The sequence below is a fragment of the Sinohyriopsis cumingii genome, chromosome 5 (assembly GCF_028554795.1).
Source record: "Sinohyriopsis cumingii isolate HCF-2022 chromosome 5, ASM2855479v2, whole genome shotgun sequence".
Lineage (NCBI taxonomy): Eukaryota > Metazoa > Mollusca > Bivalvia > Unionida > Unionidae > Sinohyriopsis > Sinohyriopsis cumingii.
Window position 1 is genome coordinate 40718197 of NC_142965.1, and position 22007 is coordinate 40740203.

General features: G+C 36.1%; 1 protein-coding gene and 1 long non-coding RNA gene across 10 annotated transcripts in view; both read right to left on the reverse strand.

Moving 5' to 3' along the window:
* Positions 1–9517, reverse strand: part of LOC149799003 (uncharacterized) — an 82508-nt gene extending 72991 nt beyond the window's left edge. For 4 of the 9 annotated variants that reach the window (XR_016421052.1, XM_089957944.1, XM_089957943.1 and 1 more), the window contains exons 1-2: positions 9416–9499; positions 439–592 (exon numbers count right to left, since the gene is read on the reverse strand). Coding sequence is in view for 4 of the 9 variants with exons in the window: in XM_089957944.1 (XP_089814070.1) it covers positions 439–519 (81 nt within the window). In the remaining 5 variants the exon portion in view is untranslated. Of the gene's footprint in view, positions 1–438; positions 593–9415 lie in introns of all 9 variants that reach the window. The other 5 variants (XM_089957947.1, XM_089957945.1, XM_089957942.1 and 2 more) reach the window with 4 other exon arrangements.
* A 4710-nt stretch (positions 9518–14227) lies between these two features.
* On the reverse strand, positions 14228–18027 carry LOC149799004 (uncharacterized). The gene is made up of 2 exons (XR_016420859.1): positions 17622–18027; positions 14228–14529 (listed from the first exon to the last, which is right to left on the reverse strand). It is a non-coding gene; the product is annotated as an uncharacterized LOC149799004 (long non-coding RNA).
* Between the last annotated feature and the right edge of the window lie 3980 nt (positions 18028–22007).

Consider the following 22007-nt stretch of genomic DNA (forward strand, 5'->3'; position numbering starts at 1 on the left):
AGCATTCCCACGTGCAACATTCTCGCGTTGTGTGATAGGATGTAGGTTAGATAAATTATTGTTAACTTTATTTCTGTCAATATGATCGATCACAAGACCGTCTCTGATCTCTCCAAAGAAACATTCGAACACGAACCTGTGATTGTAACATATTATTTTATTCCCAACTTTGAACATAAGATAACAAGCATTATTAACAAATCCAACTGGTTTTTTCAGCCTACAGTACCCAACGACGCCATTACGATTTGCTTCATAATCCTTGATGATGGGATGTCTGACAAATTCTTGATTCATTTATACAATAATGAATTTGTCTAATTTGTAATTTGTCTGAAAAATTATTTAAATAATCCTCTTCACACGCTATAACTCTACCCCTGACAGAGTCTGACTTTTTCTTGTCATAATATCTTTTAAGTTCCCTGTATCGCTTACCGCCACAACTCGCACATAACTGTGTCTTTCCCCGGACTCCGACACCAGAGCGGAGACATGGTATTGGTCATAAGCTTCCATTACGAACACATTGTGAATGTTGCCCGCAGACTTCTTTTATACAGGATTTGCCACATGGAGTCACAGATCCTACCTGAAACCATTTACATTGATTCATTATATATAATATTTTTATTTAAATGTTTGTCTTAATTATATATGGATGAGTTTGAGAGATTATCCAGAATCAAGCCCTGGAAAGCTTCCAGATTCGATCTTGACAGACTAACCCCTGACTCGCGGAGGCGAGCTCTGACTGATCTGATTGATATTATCAGAGGAGCCAAAAAAGAATTTCGTGATGATGGAGCATCTCACGTGTGGTCTACATTCAAAATTGTGCGCGATGATTCTGCCATTGATGCTACAAGGAACGATACACAAGCGATAGCGATTATCGATTACCTCAATCAGAAATATCTTTTCAGAATAAAGTTTATTGTGCAAGCAGAATCCGATACGTGGATTATCCGTGACAAACGTGATCCTGTCCTTGCTAATGGAAAAAACTGCCGTATTAAGTGTAAAGATTCCAAACCAGGAATGTTAACTGGGATTGACAGACCATATTACGCTCGATCGTATCCTGTGACTGCGGTTGTTTATGGAATTTATCAACTAAACGATAGACCTAACATTAATGATCTTGCCCCGATGAGATTTTCATCATTGAATTGTGTAGCCAAGAGAGTAATAAAATATTTTACAAATGCGAGGCGTGGAAACGGTTTAACCGATCTACGACGTGAAAAAATAAACAAATGGGCTGATTCAGTCAAGGATAAGGGAGCTACAATAAACGATGTTGCTGAGTTAGAAAAAACATTAAGATTTCCAATAATCGTAAAAACGATAACAGGAAAAGTATTGTACGAATCGAAATATAATCGGAACGGAGCTCCAATAAATATCATTGATCATAACGCTCACGCTTGGACCAGCGCAGTAACAATATTTCCACGAGATCGTGTCGTGAGATATTACTCGCCAGAGAACTCTGGGGAAAACATATTCGATGCTATAAGCCAGATAAGTAAAAACGATCCTGTGTCAGTGTGGTTGTTTAAGAGTTCTGAAGATGGCGAGTATGATCAATTTGTAAGACCCAACGGCGATTTATATCGTAAATAATCTCTGCATGAAGAAATGAGAAAACTATCGGAAAAATATTCAGAAAATACTGAGCAATTATTAACTAATTGTTTTATAGTTCCATCAGTTGCTGCCCACGCCGCGAGAGAGAGAGAAATTCATGGAGACCATCACGCGCTGACTTCCTCGAAGATGTTCAGTTAAGTTGTATCGAATATGGACACGGCGGTTTGTGGAATACCGAATATAACCACAAATATGTCATTTCCGTAGACATGGTTGCATGTTATCCGGGAAGTTTTCTCGGGATGGGCGAGTGTGCTGGATATTTTAAAATATTCGTACATCCTACAAACGAGATGACAAGAGTGGCGATTAATGGATCGTTACCTGATTTTGACCTGACAGGATTCGCTCGTGTAGTGTCGTTTGAATTTGCCGAGAATCTTCATCCGTGCTGTTATGTTTGGTTTGGCAGACACTTCTCGGAGAAACGTTGGGCACCAATAGTGTTATTACGATATATGATCGACAATAAAATATTGATATCGTTGACGGTCAGTGAAGCAATTATATCATATCGGAAGCAGACCTCAGTTTGGTTACCAACACCGGAGCGTATCAACGTAGACGAGGTCATCGAAGAATATGCGCGGGAATGTCCAAACGTTCTTATTGATGTCATTGTTAATGATGCTCCTAATATTCTCAGGATTAAACTCACCAACACTGAAAAAACCACAAAAGATCTCAGTAGAAAATAATTGGTAAATTTACTCAGGGTGGTGCATATGATGATAAACGGCATCACGCACGATTGATTATGGATGATGTTGAATTAGATTTTATAATTGCTGATGCCGCTGAGAGAAATATATTTTGTAATCGGGAAGATGTTTACTTATCTGACGGAACACGGTTGGACACAATTGTTAGTTACATTGATGAAGAATCTCCTCAATATACACATTTAAGTTTTTCAATGCTAGCTTATGTTTCTATAAATTTGCTATCGATGATAAATAGATTTCCTCACACCGCAGTTGGAGTTGCAACAGATTCATTTTACTTGACAACAAAATATTTAGAATTACTGGTTCGTTTCAAAAGCACTGATAAATCATGGGGTTCGTGGAGAATAAAACAAGAAATGTTACATTGTTATTGTGAATCTGCGGATGTTGCAGGTTAAAGATAGTTTTCGCAAATCAGAATTATCGTCGGAGCCATCCGTGTATCATCCAGTATCCAGACACAAAACGGTTTATTTGACGGGCCGGGAGTTCTGGTAAGAAAACTCGGGTAATCGAATTATTTCGGAAGAAACACGATGATATGATTGTGCTAACACAAACACACAGACTCGCCAGGGAGATGAAACAACGAGGAGTTAATTCTTGTACTTATCACAGCTTTTTCAAATACAGCGTGTGGACTCCTGATCGAATGGTAGAAAAATATATTCCAAAGATCATCATTTGGGATTGGAAATATTAAAAACATTTCTCGATTGGTTGTTATTGAAAAATACAGCTGTGATAACGTGCGGCGATCACGGTCAACCACCGCCATTTGTTGGACCATCACCACACGATTGGTTGAAGAATTGTGTAGATTATTACTCGGAGATAACAGATGATTATAGATCTCTTGAGTTCAAGAAATTAATCAGACTGCAACCGAACAAAATTCAATGTGAAATAAGGCGTAAAATAATTTCAGAAACTTCTATGAACGACTTTTGGGAAACATGCAGACCAAACGATTCAATAGTGGCAAGAAGAAAGATAGTCAGAGACTCACTTCAACAGCGGTTGTTTAAGTTACTGAAAGAAAAATTTCCAACATTGCCAGTGCCGCTGTGTTATCGACCAGCTGATACGCGACGGCAGAATATTGACGTTGATATACCAGGACACTTGAGAGAGTCAAGGAAACATAATCTTGTGTTGAATGATATTGTCGCAGTTGATGTCAATGTTGTTTAGGATGCTCTACACGCCGATAATTCCCCGTGGACGCTATAATATACGATGACAATTCACTCATCACAAGGACTGACTATCACTGACACAGTTGTTTGGATCGTTCAAATCGAATGGTCAAACTTAGGTTACTTAGCGGTGTCCAGAGTCAGAAGAATATCTCAACTGCGAAGGATTATCTTAGATGAGTCAATGACCGATAAAATTAGCGACAATGACAAATGTGACAGCGATATAATAAGAAAAAAAAATAGCTGGTTATAAACAAAGCGACAAAAAAATAAACGCGATTTTGATCTCTACGTTTAATTTATTAACACGCTGAAACAACAGCAGAATAATCACTGTGCGAGCTGTAATTGTGTAATGTTATGGCAGTATTCGAGTAAACACCCAAGACAATTTACCGTAGACAGAAAAGATAACCGTCTTGGTCATACACGAGAAAATGTGATGCTGACCTGTCTTTAATGTAATCGACGTCGGTGGGCTAGCTAGGTGATCTGGGCGGTAATTGTGTGTCTTCGGGAATTACTTGTAATTGCTCACGTGTAAATCCACGTTGAGGAGCAGTTGAATCCAGTCTGTAGATTGCTGGTCTACCAGTAGATCTTGTTATGGTAGATATCTTGTGTGGTAATACTCCAAATAGGATCAGTCGCTCTTTTTTTACCACCTTCATGTTCGCCGGGTTCTTATAAATATCTCACAGTGTCATTGCCCAGCACTGGCTGTGTTGAAAAATCACGTCGTTGTACGGGTATATGTTTTTTGTGACTGCGCTAATAGGTTTCATGTTGGTTGTTCGAGTTATTTCATTATTTAATGCAGTTATCACGCTTGGTAATCCTGTAACCCATTCACGAGATCTCTTGTCTTGAATAAATTCCTTCGCGTACTAATATCCAAATAACCGCTCAGCAAGTGTTCGATTAAATCGTTCAAAAATTGCCTGATCACGATGAATTTCAGTATGTCCTCGTCTGATGGTGACGTTATGTTGTTTCATCAACGATGATACTGCACCCTGAAATTCTTTGCTAGGATCAACTTGTAACAGCTGTGGCCATTGCAAGGGTCCACGTTGATAAATTCGTTTAAACGCAGAGGCTACTTCAGTTGCTGTCTTCGTTGACAACGGTTCTGCTTCTTTATATCTACTTGCAACATCAACGACAGTTAAGGCGTATTTGTATGTTATTTGACGTCTACCAATTTTAATAGCATCATGTGGCAGAAATAATATATCAGCCTAGTGAACTTCATTAGGAACACTAACATCAAAATGTGCAAAGTGAATTTGCTTAGGTGGTGGTAGATAAATTTGCCATATTGCCTGTTTGGATAACCACTTTTTAGCAGCAACACGCGTAACTTTTGCTGCTTCAGCGAGTTTACTAATCGCTGCGGTACCTTCCAGTATCCTTTTGGGGAATAATAAATCGATTCAATTTATAAATTACCAGCACCTAGCGCTAATTTACCTTTCATTGCGGATTTTATTAACCAACTAGCTAACCTTTCCTTGAAAGATTTATCAGTGATGGAATTTAGTGCATGAATTAATTTTACATCTGCGATGTCGCTGCTGCAGATCCTTACTTTTATAAGCTACATCATGAGCATGGCAATCTTTATCAATAGCGTTTATTGGTTCCTTGCCTGGTTTTGGTTGGTCTTGGTTGTCAAGTCTGATATCAAGTCGGGTTCCAGGCCCACAGTAATTATATCCCGGAAGATGTTTTTCTCCTGGGTATTTAGCCCGTGGAACCCCTGGTAATTTTCCTAATTTTGCTGCAATATCACCCCCGTGTTGTTTTTTTTTTTTACTTGACTTTGGCTTATCACCCGAAGGAATAAATTTAAATTTTTTTTGTACCGCATCGTTCACACTTACCAGTGAGTGCCTGTCGTTTGTTTTTTTGTTGTAATGGTTGTTAGATCACCTTTTGGCGTACGCATCCTACATCCTACATTTCGCACAATATAGATCCATATTCTTTTTGTATACTTTCTATATGGAAATCACTGACTTTTCTGCAACAAGGAAACGAGAACCGGTTAAGCATCATCCGATGCTACCAAATTCTACTCGAATGATTATCACGGGCCCATCTGGAAGTGGTAAGACACAGTTATTACTTAATTTGATAATGAAGTGGATAAAGTGGGATAAGTTGTATTTGGTAGCTCCACTTGCAGATGATCAAAGATGCTAAGATGTTCTGAAAGATATTAATTAAAGTGCAAAATCATCAAATGAAAACGGAGACGATGTTATTGAATTTATCACTGATATTGATGAAGCCCCAAGTGTTAATGATTTTGATGCAAGTATTAACAATTTAGTTGTTTACGATGATGTGATGCTTGACAAACATTCCAAAGGTAGGCATAAAAACACGGATGTGATTTATGCATCCCAGCGGTATACACAAATACCAAAAGTGATCAGAGATAATTGTAATATTCTTGCTGTGTTTAACGGAGTTGATACACACACGTTACGAAATATTCATCAGACCTCGTGTAGCGGTGATATGGATATGAATAAATTAAAAAATTTCTTTTCGCGAGCACAAGCTATTCCGCACGGATTTGTAACAATAAATTTATATGATCCTCGAGCACGATACGGAGTCGGTCTTGATACAATTTTTGGATGATAGCAGCAGGGAGGGCGCGACAACAAGTTGGGTTCGTCGCGTAAACTAAAGCCTCCATCGAAACGAAAAGAAAATCATTTAGAAAGCAGCGATAGCAACATCGCGGTCTTCCCGGTTAATTATCGTTACCCTCTAATTGACTTTTTTTCGTTTCGATGGAGGCTTTAGTTTACGATTTGGAACCCTCTATAAGCTTGTAGGATTCGCCCTCTCTGCTGTTAAAGGTAAGACTCAAAGTGCAATTTTTAGGATAAGGAAGTAGATTTTACACATGAAAGTGCTGACAATATGGTATTCTGCAAATTCCGACAAGAAGGCAGTTCCATCTGCCGGTTATATTTTACAGCATAATTTCTTACGGTTGGATTCATCTGTGTGTGTGTGTGTGTGTGTGTGTGTGTGTGTGTTTGTGGGTGTGTGTGTGTGTAAAAGAGAGATGCAGAGAGGGGGGAGAGTGGATTCAAGAATTATTTACGGTTTACAAATAGGTTTATTCACTAACTTTAGATAAGTTATATTATGACTTGAGTAAGACTGCCAAAATGACCACTCCCTCTTCCTCATTCTCTCTTCGTCTACATTTCAATGTAATCAACAGCAAATTCAAAATAAGATTGTTATGGCAAGTCAGCTCACCTCAAGCTGTTCTCTCAGACGGTGTACGGTCATATCCGGATACATCTGGTTTTGTGTAATATTATAGTGCCTTACAAAAGACATTATAGATTTAAGAGATAGCGTTCTAAGCAAGACCTGCTGTAATTATTTGTATATACGTCTTAATACTTAATTGAAGATTTTAATGAAAAAGATTTTGCACAGATTTTAGATACATCGCAGCTTGTAAAATTTCTTTATTGGACAATTTTTATATCCAGGTAATTTGAAGATGGTCACATTCGACAGGGATGAAACTCGATATTCATATATGATGTATTACTAAGTTTATGACGTTATGTCGACATCTTGACCGCTTTGTTTATGACGTTATCTCAATGTATTTCAGCTTTGTTTATGACGTCATTTCGACGGACTGGCTGCCTTGTCTGTTTCAGTAATGTTTAGAGAATGTTATTGAAAAGTATATCTGTATATAATTCTGCACAATTTATGTAGATTTATTCAGCTTCTTGTTTGTAATGCTCTAACGGAAAAGACCAAGGCATTCGCCGAATCGAATAATACGGTCATTGATAGGAGATAACAATCAGCGACCAATTGTTTTCAAAGAAACCCACCTTATAAGTTGGTTCTTGTATTATTTTATGTTTACTTTTCATTCAAAATCTGTCACATTCTTTCGTGGTTTATATAGTGTATTCGTCAATGATTCTGCAATGCCAGAGCACAATTTGAAGCAATACGAATTATTTATTTTCACACAAAAAATTACGCTGTACATACTTTTCACCTTGATATTTCCAAAATAATCAAAAATGTTGAACCATATTAAACTAAATGAATCTGCTTGCGTCAAGTAATCTAAAACAAGAAAATTTGCTACCTTTTGTGCATAAGGTTTTCAAGAAAGGTATCAAATATATGAAAATATTTTACATACTCCATAAAGACGCCTGACTTCTTAAGTTACAATATGTATCACACTGGTAAAAGAATAAAATAAATACGCTCCAACCATAATTAAAACTCACGAATACAAAATTCTAAGAACTTTTGTAACGTTCTGTGGGTATCCCTTTCAGAAAGAAAGAGTTATAAATGGATCATAACATTAAAATTACCCCAAAAAGATGTTTAAATAGCAAGTGACACTAGTTAACAAGTAAAAGTACATTACGCTCTAACCAAGTTGGAGCAATTAGTTTATATTAAAACTGTTCTTTAATTCAATACATACGTCACAATAGAATAATATCTTTACGGAAGTGACGTAACGCTAGAACAATGTGCTTTCTGACGAAGCAATTATAGTGTCAACGACTTATAGTATGTCATGAAATGAAAAATGATATGGTACACATTAAAGAAATTGAAAAGACTAATCCTACTACGACAGTCAGTATGGTCATCGATAGATGAAAATAAAAATTAATTCAATCCAAACAAATCGTTGGAGATAAATGCATAAAGTTGTTTAGTTAAATGTAGTGGAGAATTTGCTTGTTTGTTTTGGCTGTTGTTGTTGTTGTTGTTTTTGTTGTTGTTTGTTTGTTTTGGATGGGCTAGGGTTCTGATCTAATAAACTCTTATTTTAAATCACAAAAAGAAAAGAAAAATAAAATCAAGATATTTTTTTCAAACGTCAGATTAAATACTATTAGAAAAAATAAAGTATATTTCTCTGCTATAGTAAATTAGAGGCAGGTGTGCCGGGATAGAGAGCGGAGGCGGGACTTATCGCTTTTTAACTGTCAAAAATGAAAATAAAGACATATTTGTTCAAGTTAAATTTATGTACCCATTGAAAAGGAACATCTTTTCCATTATCTTTATTTCTCTCACTTTATATTTTCCTTAGGATTGTCTGAATTGTATGCCTGAATCATTTTTTATCGTCTTTACCGATTTAGAATAAATTGCTCGTTTGTAATCTGCTTGGAAGCGAATTTAGAATAAGTACGTATCGCTAATACTCGCAAAGATGACTATGATATTTCTCAGTTGTACACAGTTATAATCGGTAAATCCACAGTGTCTGCGCCTTTATCCTTTAGAAAACAGAAAACGAAAGAAACAGTTTTTCGTATATTTATATCACAAGGTGTACACGTACGTTGCACAAAAGGTCATTTCTAATTGAAACATCGTTCAATCAAATCAGTGCTGGAATGACGTCGCACATTACAGCTAACCGAGCAAAAGTCTTGGTAGACAATTCAACCGGTACTTTTGTAACTCTTCACGATTAAAATTTTAATTGGAGAATTCTGCTGGAGTGAGTTTCAGCCGGGAAACGGATTTCTAATTTTCACTTATTGGTCAACAGAAGTACATGAACACCTCACTGTATTGAACATGTAATCTGTCAAATAACACTGCATATGCACTGTCTTTTGTTAGCCATATATGTAATTGTAAAGCAATTACCATCTACCTCTTCTTTACCAAGTGTTTGACATATATTCACGCAATGTTTCTCAACCAATCTACGGTATATTTCACTATATTAGTACATGTACTTAACATTTATTTCGGAGGAAGAATCTAACTTACCTTACTTCAAATATTTCGCCAGGCCAAAACTTTTGTCAGAATTTTTTATTCCACAGGCTAGCTGTTGCTATATCTTGAGTCGTGCACACATATACATATATACGTGTACAGCTATTCTTTGTCTTCAACCAGGAAGTTTGGGATTTGATTGGTGCAATTTATTGACTGACAGTTTAAGTGAAAATTCCAAACAGTATGGTAGTTACGTAGCTTCAGCACATGCGCTGAGCCTGATGTGAAATGATCTAGTGTTGGATCTTATTTTATTGTTAAAAGTTAAATAAAACTCTTCGTGACAAAAGTGTAATTCCACACCATGTCAATGACATGCTACGCCAATGAATAACTTTTCAAAGCATTAAAAGGTAAATAATGTACAATATGGTGTTTACTGCTTAGAATACCAGCATAAACTGATGTTATATGACCTATACACGTGATGCGTAAAACTGAAATGTATGAAATATTACATATTTTATTAAACTGAAATCTCTTTTCGAAACAAGATAGAAATGTCCTTGAGTGTCTCAAATGAGTACAAACATGTCTTTAGTCAATAACCCACTTTACAGACAAGGTAGAGGAATACAGCCCTACCTATAGCACTGTTCGTATGTCAACCCGAACTTGATATGACTAAGGTAAATCCCCTACCTAATTGTAAATGTGCAAATAATCCGAAGTATGAATGAAAATATAAATTACTGTACATAGAAGGAAGGACGATTCATTCTAAATTTCTTTTCAATTTATAAAGTTTGATGTATACATCCAAAACCTTACGTATCACACTAATTAAATTAATAGCATGTTCATTTTGGGAGTTTACTAGTTTCTGCTAGAATCACTACATTACTATGCTATACAATGAAGTCAGAAGAAAGTGCACTCTATCAACCATACCCTTTCAATATTCTAACGATAGTGTGATCACAATATTATCAAAAGTTGATTGTCCAGGAGAAACTTCGAAGTGATATATCTGTCTATCTATCTATATATCTATCTAACTATCTATCTTATATATCTATCTATGGGCAGACAGAAGAAAGGACGGACGGACGGACTGACAGACAGACAGACAAGCAGACTGACAGATAATTACAAATATGCACATAATATAGATTTGAAAGTGCCATCTCTGGATCCTACAGGAGAATGCAAAATTGTATGTATGTGTGTGTATGTATGTATATATATATGCCACACACTTCAACAATAATGACAAATGAACTTTAAAGTGTTGGCAAAATCCAATTCGTGACGCCCTCGTTATTTCTACCAAACCAGTGATTCTAAGGTGCAATAGTCTACCTCGAAGAGAAGACGGAAATGCAACTTCCCTTGCTAGGCGGCACACAACTGATGATACCTATACCATGGTGCATTTTCGTATTATTTTAAACATAGTATACAGTTCCAAAAAGATCATTTGTAAGTATTAAAATGTCCGAAAGCTTCTCTCTCTCTCTCTCTCTCTCTCTCTCTCTCTCTCTCTGATGTTAGTCAATATTATACATATTGTTGGAGGAGGAAGTGCCGATCCTTTGAATCACCACCACCTAGTACTAGGGATATATTACATGTACGAGAGAACAAGGATAGTAATTAGGTGACACAAAATGTTGCAAGGGTCGCTTCGGTAGGTTGGTTACTTATTTTTGAAAACAATTTTACAATTCACAAAGGAGAGACGCGTTGAGCAAAACAATGTAAACAGTGAAAAACAAAAGCTAGTAGTGTTACAGTAGGCGTTTAACATTTTTGATACTGGTCTGGGGCCTCACCTTATATTCCCCCTCCCTTTTTACCAGATTAGGGATTTACAGTACGCATTTAACCACGAGTCGAAACGCGTAGCCCTACGTTTTGTTGATGAGGAGTTGCCCTCTGCCCCCGCAATCAGGTCTAGAATGAGGAATCATAACCAGTTATCAATCCAGTATGTGGGGACACAGAAAAACACAGTCCTGATATTTGGTTGAATTCAGTCTGACATTTCTTAATTGTGCAAAGAAACTATACCTTAAATTTGACTGTGAATTCTTCGAACGCACCGCCCACCCACTGATGCATTGGTTTTATATCAGAGAAACGTACATCCAGATATTTATTGAGCAACACTGTTTATAGGATTACTTTAAAAACTGATTCATTATTAATTATATGAGACATCAGTGATATCAGTTTGTTCACTTTAGGTATCACGCCTCTTGTCAAAAAAGATCGAAGATTACAGCAATATCCATTTTGCATGGACTAAAGAACCAACGCCAGGACTTTATAAAGTGAAAACCGCACATTGAAATGAAGAGTTCGATGAAAACTATACAGGAAAAAAGAAATAAACAAACGTCCACGCTATTGTGGGTGAAAAATCATATACCCGTGGATTCATAGTGTAATATTAAAACGCAAATATATTGAGCCCATTAATAAGGAAATCGAAAAAGTGTTTGCAAAAATTCTCGAGACGCTGGAAAAATTCACCATTTCAGGATCATGATGGAGTCTGAGCAGATGCGTGGACGTTCAACTACATATTTAACAGTAAAAGCCTTCCGCGGGACAAATTATATTAAAACACCAGTATGTATACCGTAGCGACCTATAATCAGTGTGAAAAATGATGACAATCGATGATTTGAAGTGGCGTTCCTATCCGAGCTGCATTTCGCGACCGACATAAAGAGAAACTTCGAAAACTCAGAACATACCTGAGCGAATTTAAATTTGGTAGCATTGAATTTTTTGAGCGACTAGATCCAGACATCGCAGAAACTGTGCTTGTGTTTGGGAACAAAGGCCTGCAGCCGATTTAACTATACATGCAGTCAGTTTAATATTAATTTGCTATTGCTGCACGGTTCAGAAACGCGGTATCATTGCGTGTCAATGAAAGATTTTTCATGAATTTCATACAAGTATAGTAAGTGAATTTAGAGCTGGGCAACGAAAAATGAGGGTACCATATATCATTCACATGCACCTCGAATGCTTGAACGTTGCTGTGGAAGCCTCGTGTTTTAACAACCAAATAGATACAACGCAAGTAGCTGAACAAGGTCCTTGCGGGGTTTGCTACACTGTAGTCAGATGCGATGGAATGTTTGAGTCACCAGTGTTGCACCGTGTCCAGAACTTGGCTGAGGTTTATCTTAACTCGCTCGAGGTTACCGCACGATAGATTCTACACCAGCTCTCTTCGCCTGTGAAAATGACTATGACCAATGATAATATTCACAAACTGCCTACGGCAACCCATTGCAGGAACTTTGATGGGCCCTTTGTCACTTATTTCCACATCACTGGTGCATACAGAGGAGCCTCACACAGCGCAAACAATCTAAAGTTGTGAATGTAAAATAAAAATATCTGTTGTGTTTCATAACATGCGTGGGTATGATGGTCACTATATCAGGCAAGGAGTCTCAGCAGCATCAAAGGCACCCTAATTCCCTAACAATGTGGAAAAATACGTGTCGACAGGGACAACTACGGTTTATTGACTCTTGCCTGGACATATAAGTAAACAACCTTCCAGGAAATAATTACGATCGTTTTACAATCACTTCTGTATATAGTGTTGTTGTTGATGATGTAACGTTTGCCTTTCTTACTCGTAAAGGAGTGCATCGCTATGAGTACATGAACGACAGGGACAAGTTTTCAGAAACCCATTTGTCGCACATTCAGGCATTCGATTCGTCCTTGTCTCAGGAAGATATTAACAATCAACGACTATGTGCTTGCAAACAATTTCCGGTCCGCCTTTGGTTCTCAAATTATCATGATCTGCATTTGAGAAATGATGTGCTTCTGCTCGTGGATATCTTGGAGACTTTCCCTGATACTACCAAGCGCGTTTATATACTTGATCCTGCACATTACGTTTTGTCACCGGAATGGCTTTGGACGCATTGTTGTATAAAACCAAGATTAATTTGGTATTGTTCAATGATATTCATCAGCATAGGTTTGTGAAACGTGGAATTCGTGGCGGGATTTCAATGGAAAGCCACCGATATGATTAAGCCAACAATCAGACTCGTTGCTGATGCACATCATAACCGACGACATGTATACGGAAATGGCGGACCCATTTCTCGATTTTGACACTAGCGAGTATCCGAAGGAACTCCATGCGTGATTGTGCAAAATCATCTCCGTCACAACGTACATTTTGCAGGTAACGGTGACTTTCTTTGAACGAACTGACTGAGCGGGTTTAACCGATTTGTGAGTGTGGTTTCAATTTTTTCACGCTCTGGTGAGTGATGTAATTCATGTCACCCACTCATGAAATCGATCTAGTGTACTAGCACATCCGGTCTGAGTCATTATTAACAATTCCTGCGCTCAGTGATGTACGTGTAATCGTTTTGCAAGTGTACAGTTAAATAGTAATAATAATAGTATGTTCGCGATGTACGTTGACATGGCAAAAGCCAACATACAGCTTATGTTTTCTTAACAACACACCAGCGGCTCGGATTCATTCTGTCTCCAGATCCACCTGTAACAGCCGTGGCCATATTAGTATCAAACGTGTGTAAAGTCATTTAAACGCATGTGCGACACTCCTTGAATCTATAGACGTCAACGGCTTCTTTTCTTTGTATCTGCTGAAACATCTGCTACGGTCAACGCGTAAGTGTATATGCATTCGCGTACGAGATCATGTGGAATAAACTAATGATCAGCATGATAAACATCGTTGGGAGTTTTCACACCAAACTATGTACGGGATATATTCATCGACAGGTTGACAATACACTAGAAAAATTTGAAAACAAACAAAGCAACACAAAATACTGTTACAAAAAAGAAAACGATATAATTGTCCATATGCCTGGAACATTAAAATAATTAGTCATCTTATCTTCAAGAATTAGTGTAACATTTACTGGTATGAAAAGAATTTATATCAAAACGTTTCATTATCAGGCTAAATATGTATCAGGTATATAAATTTCAGTTCTCTCACTCCTTTCGTATATCTCGTATAAAGTATTTTATAACTGTTTACATCTAAGAAATCAATCCATTTTAGTCCTCTGAAGCCTCTGTAATGACCTCAGCATCTTCTGGTTCAGTCAGATCAATCCTGGGACCTGGGGACAAAAAAAAATATTTCTAATACTGCTTATGTGAGAACAATTTTTTTTAACTTCAATAATCTGAAAATAGATTTAACTCTATAGACACAGAAAAATTGTATAATTACTGCCTTCTGTACAATCAGCATACTTAATGTTAATACAAAAAAACTGCATTGAATATCAAATTTAATTTATAGAGGATAATACATAAATAGGTGAAAAATATCAAAAATATATTAAAAAAACCCAGAATTGACTTATATATGGATTTTGTCATCCGAATCGCTTTATGTATGTCACATAATTTTAAATATGGAAAAAATTCTCCGAAAGTACGAAAAATGTGTAAAACAATACTTCATTTTGGGGAAGAGATCATGTATGCAAAAATATATAGGACCACATATTGAGAAGAATTTTATACAATTACATGTATGTCAGTATTAAAAATTAATGTACATCAGATGTAAACGCGCTAAAGCAGCATGCATTAGTAATATATGGTATTGGTGATATACGTTGTTTAAATGTGATATATGTATGTTAGAATTTACAAGTTAGAGGATGAATAACCATATAAAGTCTGATATTCCATCACAATTTTCTTATTGCACCTTATGATCAAATATAAATTATGCCCCATTATGTGTGTGAGAGAGAGAGACCCTTTTGTTCGCTTACTTGATGACAGTGATCTTACTCTTGTACAAAAGTGCAGTACAATATTCCATCATTAACTAATACCACTGGGTACGCAATTCCTTCTTGTTTTAGTTATCACTTCCTTTGTCCAAGAATCACATGGCTTTACATGCTAATTAAATATGCTACAGCTGTAGTCAGGATTTCCAAGCAAACACATGTTTGAGGTCAAGATTCGGAAGACCAAATCAGATTTGTGAGGCTACCTCAATAGGGAAATGAGGCTACCCATGAGTATTATGAATACGGTACCATATAATGAAATTAAATGCCAGGTGGTTACTCATGTACATTTCTCAAACAGTGACATCTTTTGAACTTGCCGATAGGATGACAGCAATTTTATGTAATATATAGCATGAGCAAAGATCAAAAACAATTGCTGCCTAAGTACATGAAGAGTACATGCACTTTCAAAAACATAATCTTGTTTGTTGGGAATGGAGAGATCATTGTACTTGAAAAGAAAATTAGACAGCATGCAAAATGGTTATTCTTGGGATTTAACCTAAATTGAGTCTATATGGATACGACTATGGTGAATATTTAAACCTTGAAGGAGTATGGTATATATTTTCATAGTTTACATTTACTATTTAATTTATTAACGTTTTCTCTCGTTGACAAAAGCTTCAGGGTCAATACGGTAAAAAAACACACAAAAATAACCCCACAAACAGCAGGAATCTCTCTCTCATCATATATATATGGGGCCACATCTTATTTTGATCATGAGGTGCAAGAAGAAAATTGCAATGGAATACATATGCATCTCTCACTGTATCTATCTTCCCAAAACAATGTGGGAAAAACATTTTAGCATTAATGATGCAATTTCCCTATTGCTGGTAATCTGAAATAGCATACAGTGATACTTTTAATATTTATGAAACCGGAAGTTATTATAGTTCAATTCTACACAGCATTGCAAATTTTATACTATTTGTAACTCAATACTTTTTCAGGTCAGTGTCATTATATGTAACTAAAAGTACAAAATACATTTAAAATACTTCGTTTGAAACAAATTAGGTACTTTTAGTTACATTTGATGATCCATTGAGTTACAGATAGGATAAAATTCGCGATGCTGTAAGGAACGAAGTGAAAAGATGAAGCCGAGGTATTAATCAGGCCCCGTCTTATACTCAGCACTGGTTTATATATGGATAAAGGATGGAAAATTTACCAAATGTGTTCATTCGACTTATACTCCGCATTGACTTATAGGCTGGCAAATACGGCAATCATGCTTTTAATGCCTAAATAATTAATACAAATGTAAACAAGAAGTTATGTGATTCACTAAGAGCGTTAAGTCAGCAATTCACTATACAATTTTGAAACCAAAGAAGTAAAACAAACTACATAAAATTTACATAAAAGAAAACCTATATAATTGTCCATATGCCTAAAACATTAAGTTAAATAGTCATCTTCGAGAATTAGTGCAAACATTTACTGTTAAGAAAGGAATTTATAGCAAATTTTTCATTATTTAAACTAAAATCTTGTATCAGATTCATAAACTTCAGTACTCTCACTTATTTTGTACGTCTCATATAAAGAAGTAGTTTATAATTGTTTACATATTGGAAAGTAATGGGTGATGATTAATATAAAAGAAATCTAAATATATGTGTTAATAGCTGTCATTGTAACTTTTGTCTGGTTTGTGTAAGTTGCAAAAATGTTCTTTATTGTGATGGCAACAAGGAACCAGTCCATCTTAGCCATCTGAAACCTTAGTAGTAGTGATCTGCATCGTTTGGTTCAGTAATACCAATTCTGATACCCAAGGATAAAAAAGAAAATGTTGTCTATTATTGCTTATGTGAGAAAAAGTATTTAAATAATCTAAAAATAGATTGAGCTTTATAGATATAATATATCAGTGAAAAACAATAAGCAGCAGGTACGAAAATAAAGTAAATTGAAAATCCCACGTCATTTCTGGTTGAAAACCAGTTGCATGGTTTTATTACTTTACATAATTCAATTTTATTGGAGTACAGCTAAAATGAATGTATAACTGGCGAGTTAGCAGAAATTAATACTATTCGAACCTGACAGGACAGAAATGTGTAGTGACTGTGCCTTTAAGTTTGAACTGCAGGTTAAGGCTTGTGATTGTGCCTTTAACTTTGAACTGCAGTTCAAGGTTCAATCTTGATGGATCAGGGATCGCCCATATAATGTGTGTCTAAAGGAAGTGTTTTATTTCCTTCATCTCATGCTACCTTCTCCTTTAATGAGCTATACAAGGAATGGATAAAAGTTACAAGATCTTGTAGCATACATAACTTTAAAGAAACAAATATTAATTTACTTAAAAGTTAAGCCCATTAGCGTAAAAACTCTTTAAGAAATTGTAATTTAGGTCAAGCTGTAATAATACTCACTAATAAAAACTGGAAATCTTGGAATCATGTTGTCTGTGTACTCCTGAAACTTGTATGGTATGATTGACCCAATGACTGGTGGCTTTTCCCGATTTTCCTTTGTTAGTCTGCAGTTAAGCAAAAATATTATTTCGAAGAAGTAAAGAAATGGTTTGTCTTTGAAAACACGTTTATTTAAAATAAAACAATTGACGATGTGGCACTTCTAACAATTTAGAATTATAAAATGGGTTTTCACCTTGTCATGTAGCGATTAAAATACTGCAGGCGTCAAACTACCAGGTAAGAAAATGTAAACTTCACCTTCTTCTGTTAGGAAAGCGAAAATGACTTCGCCCTGTGATTTTTTTATGTACATTTACTGACAACACTTTCTTATTTGCCCCCTTGCCTCAGCCGGGTTAGTTTTAGTGGTGTGTTGTAAAGTGTTATGTTGTAGAGAAATGTATTCATCAAGCCATCAGTAACTAGGCCTAGTTTTGATATCAATTACGCTGACAAACAAACTCTTGCACATTCACAGGCATGTGTTTTTACAGCTGATTGACCAGTAACCCTTTCCTGAGGCAGCAACTGTCACTGCCTGATTTCCGCATGTTATCCTTTGATGATGAAAGCATAAAAACTTGTGTTTCGAAATTTTAACATTAGTATGTAAATAGCAATTTGTTTTTTTTAAGAACAGAATATGTGATCTGGATATTTTAACTGCTTCTTGTACACTATTTCATAATAAAATTAGTGTGAAACTGTAAGTGAACCAGTAATGGGGAAAATACATCGCTGTGTGTGGGAAGTACCAGTTTATTAGATTTTTGTTTTCGTAAATCATCGTGCAAATATATTCAGAAAAATATACAATTCATAAAAAGAAAAGCCTAGGTATTGTACTTTTTAAGATTTAACTTTAAAATGCAATTATGTAGGTCAGAAACGTATGGAGCATCGCTATGTTGTGGAATTCAGGAGCTAAGCGCTGTAAGGTCAAAGTTGTTTTCTGACTTTACTCGTATTTGTGAAAATATGGAAAAAAGCTGAGAAGCAAATATTATTTAACCAATGTCCGAACTTACTACAAGTTATTAGACATATCAATAAACCATAAATTTGCAATCCTACCAATGTACTGTTGAAATGAAACTATATAAAGTGAGTGGTAACATTACAAAACTCCCACCTTCTAAAAATAGATGCACTCACGTGTTTGTGTTGATTTGTTTGGAAAGAAGGGTTTAGTTCATATATCAACCATAAAGGAGCCATGTCTTAATTTTATGTATTTTAGTATTGTTATGTATTAATAGTTACGGTAATGTTTTATCCGCAACAAAGAAATTAGGACAAACAGTATGATCTGAAGACACGTGTGGTCTTGCCCTCATGTACATGCACAGGAGTTGTTTCAAACGCTTTTAGAAATCTTTCAAGTGCCAGTATTGTGAATTTCAGAGAGCATGAAAACAACAATCAAGGGTAGTTGATTGAGCATTTTTACGAACTTACGATAGCAATAATGTAATCTGGTTATTCAGTTAAAATTTGTTCCAATGTAGTTTCTATTATTTTCTTTTAAAGTCATAAGGCAACAAAAAATTAGAAAATTCTCTGCCTGAAAATAAAGTATTGCTTAAATCCAATGTTAAATGCAAATATGAATACTGGGAAATAGAGGGCATAATTAAAACAGGGTTAGTAGCATATTTCTGTCAAAATATTCAAGGTTTCTCAAGGTTTAAAATCATGTTTTTCAATGTGCATTCTTACATTAATTCTAAGGGTACATCAATGAAATTGTATGTAAACACAACTTAATACTTACTATTACTTCTTACGAGGAACATTTTTTGCCTTTTTAAAAAGAAAACAAAAACAACATGAAGTCAAGAGTATGATCATTGATATCATTCCCATTAATACTAAACATCCTACATCTGGACATTAGAATAATGTAGTCACTGAACAAAGTTCATTTTGCTCTGTCTACACTACACTATTTGCAAGGTCAAAAACATTTCAGAGTGAATTTTTCAGTTCTTGTAGCTTGTCATCAATCTGTTTTTCAAGAGCTTCAAGTTCAGAGATTTTGTCCTTAACACTTTTCCTCAAACTATATGATGTCATGATAAAGGGGATTTTCCTATGAGTCTCGGCTTTCAATGCATAGTCATCAGCAACAGCTGTCATTGTCTCAATGACTTTTTCAGTATCTGCCTTTCTTCTTCACTCACCCCATAAAACATAACAAAGTAACAAAGACATTTGTTTTATTTATATTATCGCTTATTTAAAACAGCGTATTGATATTTGAAACTATTTCATATTATATCAACATTTCTCTCAGCTTAGCTGTATTCTACATTTTTAGATATATCATGTTCATTTCAATTATTGTCTGTCCTTGTTCCACTCATTCCAAAAAATCGAACTAATTTCATAATTAGGACCTTTTACAGTTTCTATTTTAAAACTTGAATCTCTGTGTTCACAGACATACTTCTTTCGCCAAAAAAGATTTCATGCTGAAGGCTTCTTATTTTGCCATATTAGCTGTATTAGTTTTTTTTCCCAGCTGCATGTGACCATGGAGCACTCTCTTCCATTGCAAGCAAATCAATATCCTTCTGGCATAATTTGGATTTTGCATAGCTCTCCAAGAAAGATCTCATAATCCAAACTTTATATTTTTCTTTGTCTATCCACTTAAGTTGGAATCGACAGCCAGACATTTCAAAGTGTACAACCGCGGCTACATCTGGGCTTCATACAATCGGAAGTTCAAAATGTACGACTATGACGTGGCCAGATGTGGAAATATCCATTCCAGAACAAACTTAGAGCTTGTTCTATTTAAATCTGTAAAATGAAAACTAATTCATTTTTCAAGGCTTTTCAAGGTCCCCTACAGACCTTGTTCAAATAAGAGAATACACATTATATATATATATCTTGCTTCGTGTCCACTTCTCCCTGTTACGCACTCACTTCTCCCTGTTCTGTCCAAAAGGAGAAGTCACTTCTCCTTAAAATTCAAGTCTAGCTTGACCCCTGAAATAGTACAATGTTCTGCAACAGCTATAAAAAAGATTGGAAAATTCCCTTGTCCATCAGCCCTAAGCTAACAGACAAGCCTGTTTCGGCAGAAGCTTGACATGATAATCACATATATCCACATTTTGTTCCATCCACATCCAGATGAACCCTGCCATGTATATTAAATAGGCGTATATTGTTACCATGACTGTCTGTTCCCTCATGTCCCATCCCTTCATATCTATAAAGGTGGCATATAGTGTTACCCCTGACTGTCTGCCCCCTCATGCCCAATTCATCATGTCATATCCGTTGTATCTATCAAGGTGGCACATTGTTTTACCAATGACTATGTCCCCTCAAGTCACATCCAACATACATATTAAGGGGGTATATAGTATCACCCATAACTGACTGCCACCTCATGTACCATTACATCATGGCCCATTCATTATGTCTATGACATGGGGCACACAGCATTTAACATGACTGACTGCTTGATCATATCCCATCTGTCATATCTGTTGAAGGGGCATATAGTGTTAACAATGACGGCTGCTCCCTCGTGTCCCAGCTTCATATCTATGAATGGGGCATAGAGTGCTATCATGATTGTTTCTCCCCTCATGTCCCATCACATCATGTCCATCACATCTATAAAAGGGTCATATATAGTCACCCGTCACTGCCTGACCAATCATGTTCCATCCCATCATGTCATATCAATCATATCTATAAAGGGGGCACATTATATTACCCATGAGTGTCTGTCCCCTAGTGTCACATCTGACATATCTATGAAGGAGCATATAGTATTAGCCATGACTGACTGCTCCAAATTGTCCCATTCCATCATGTCATGTCCAACGTATTTATGAAGGGGCATATAACATTTCACATGACAGCATGTCACCATATGTCCAATCCATCATATCTATGAAAAGGGTATATAGTGTTACACGTGACTGCCTGTTCCCTGATGTCCGATGTCATCATTGCCCATCTTTATACCTATAATGGGGGCATATGTCCCATCCTGTCATGTTACATTCATCTCATCAATCACGGATAAGGATGTTGTGTTTACATGTATTAATTATTGATAAAGTGCACAACAACAGGATGTAATTATGTATCCCCATCTTTTTTAAGATGGCTTAAAATAATCATGGAAAATGACCCCCAGTTTGGAAGCAGTCAGCAACTATTGATGTCAGCAGCAAACGGTTAAGTTAAATATATTCTGTGTTTTATTGCGGTTTCCTACACCGACGGATGCACCACTGCAATGACCAGCCGCTTGAAACATGTAAAGGTCTCTGAAAGATCAGCATGTGATCTCTTGTAAAAAGGCAC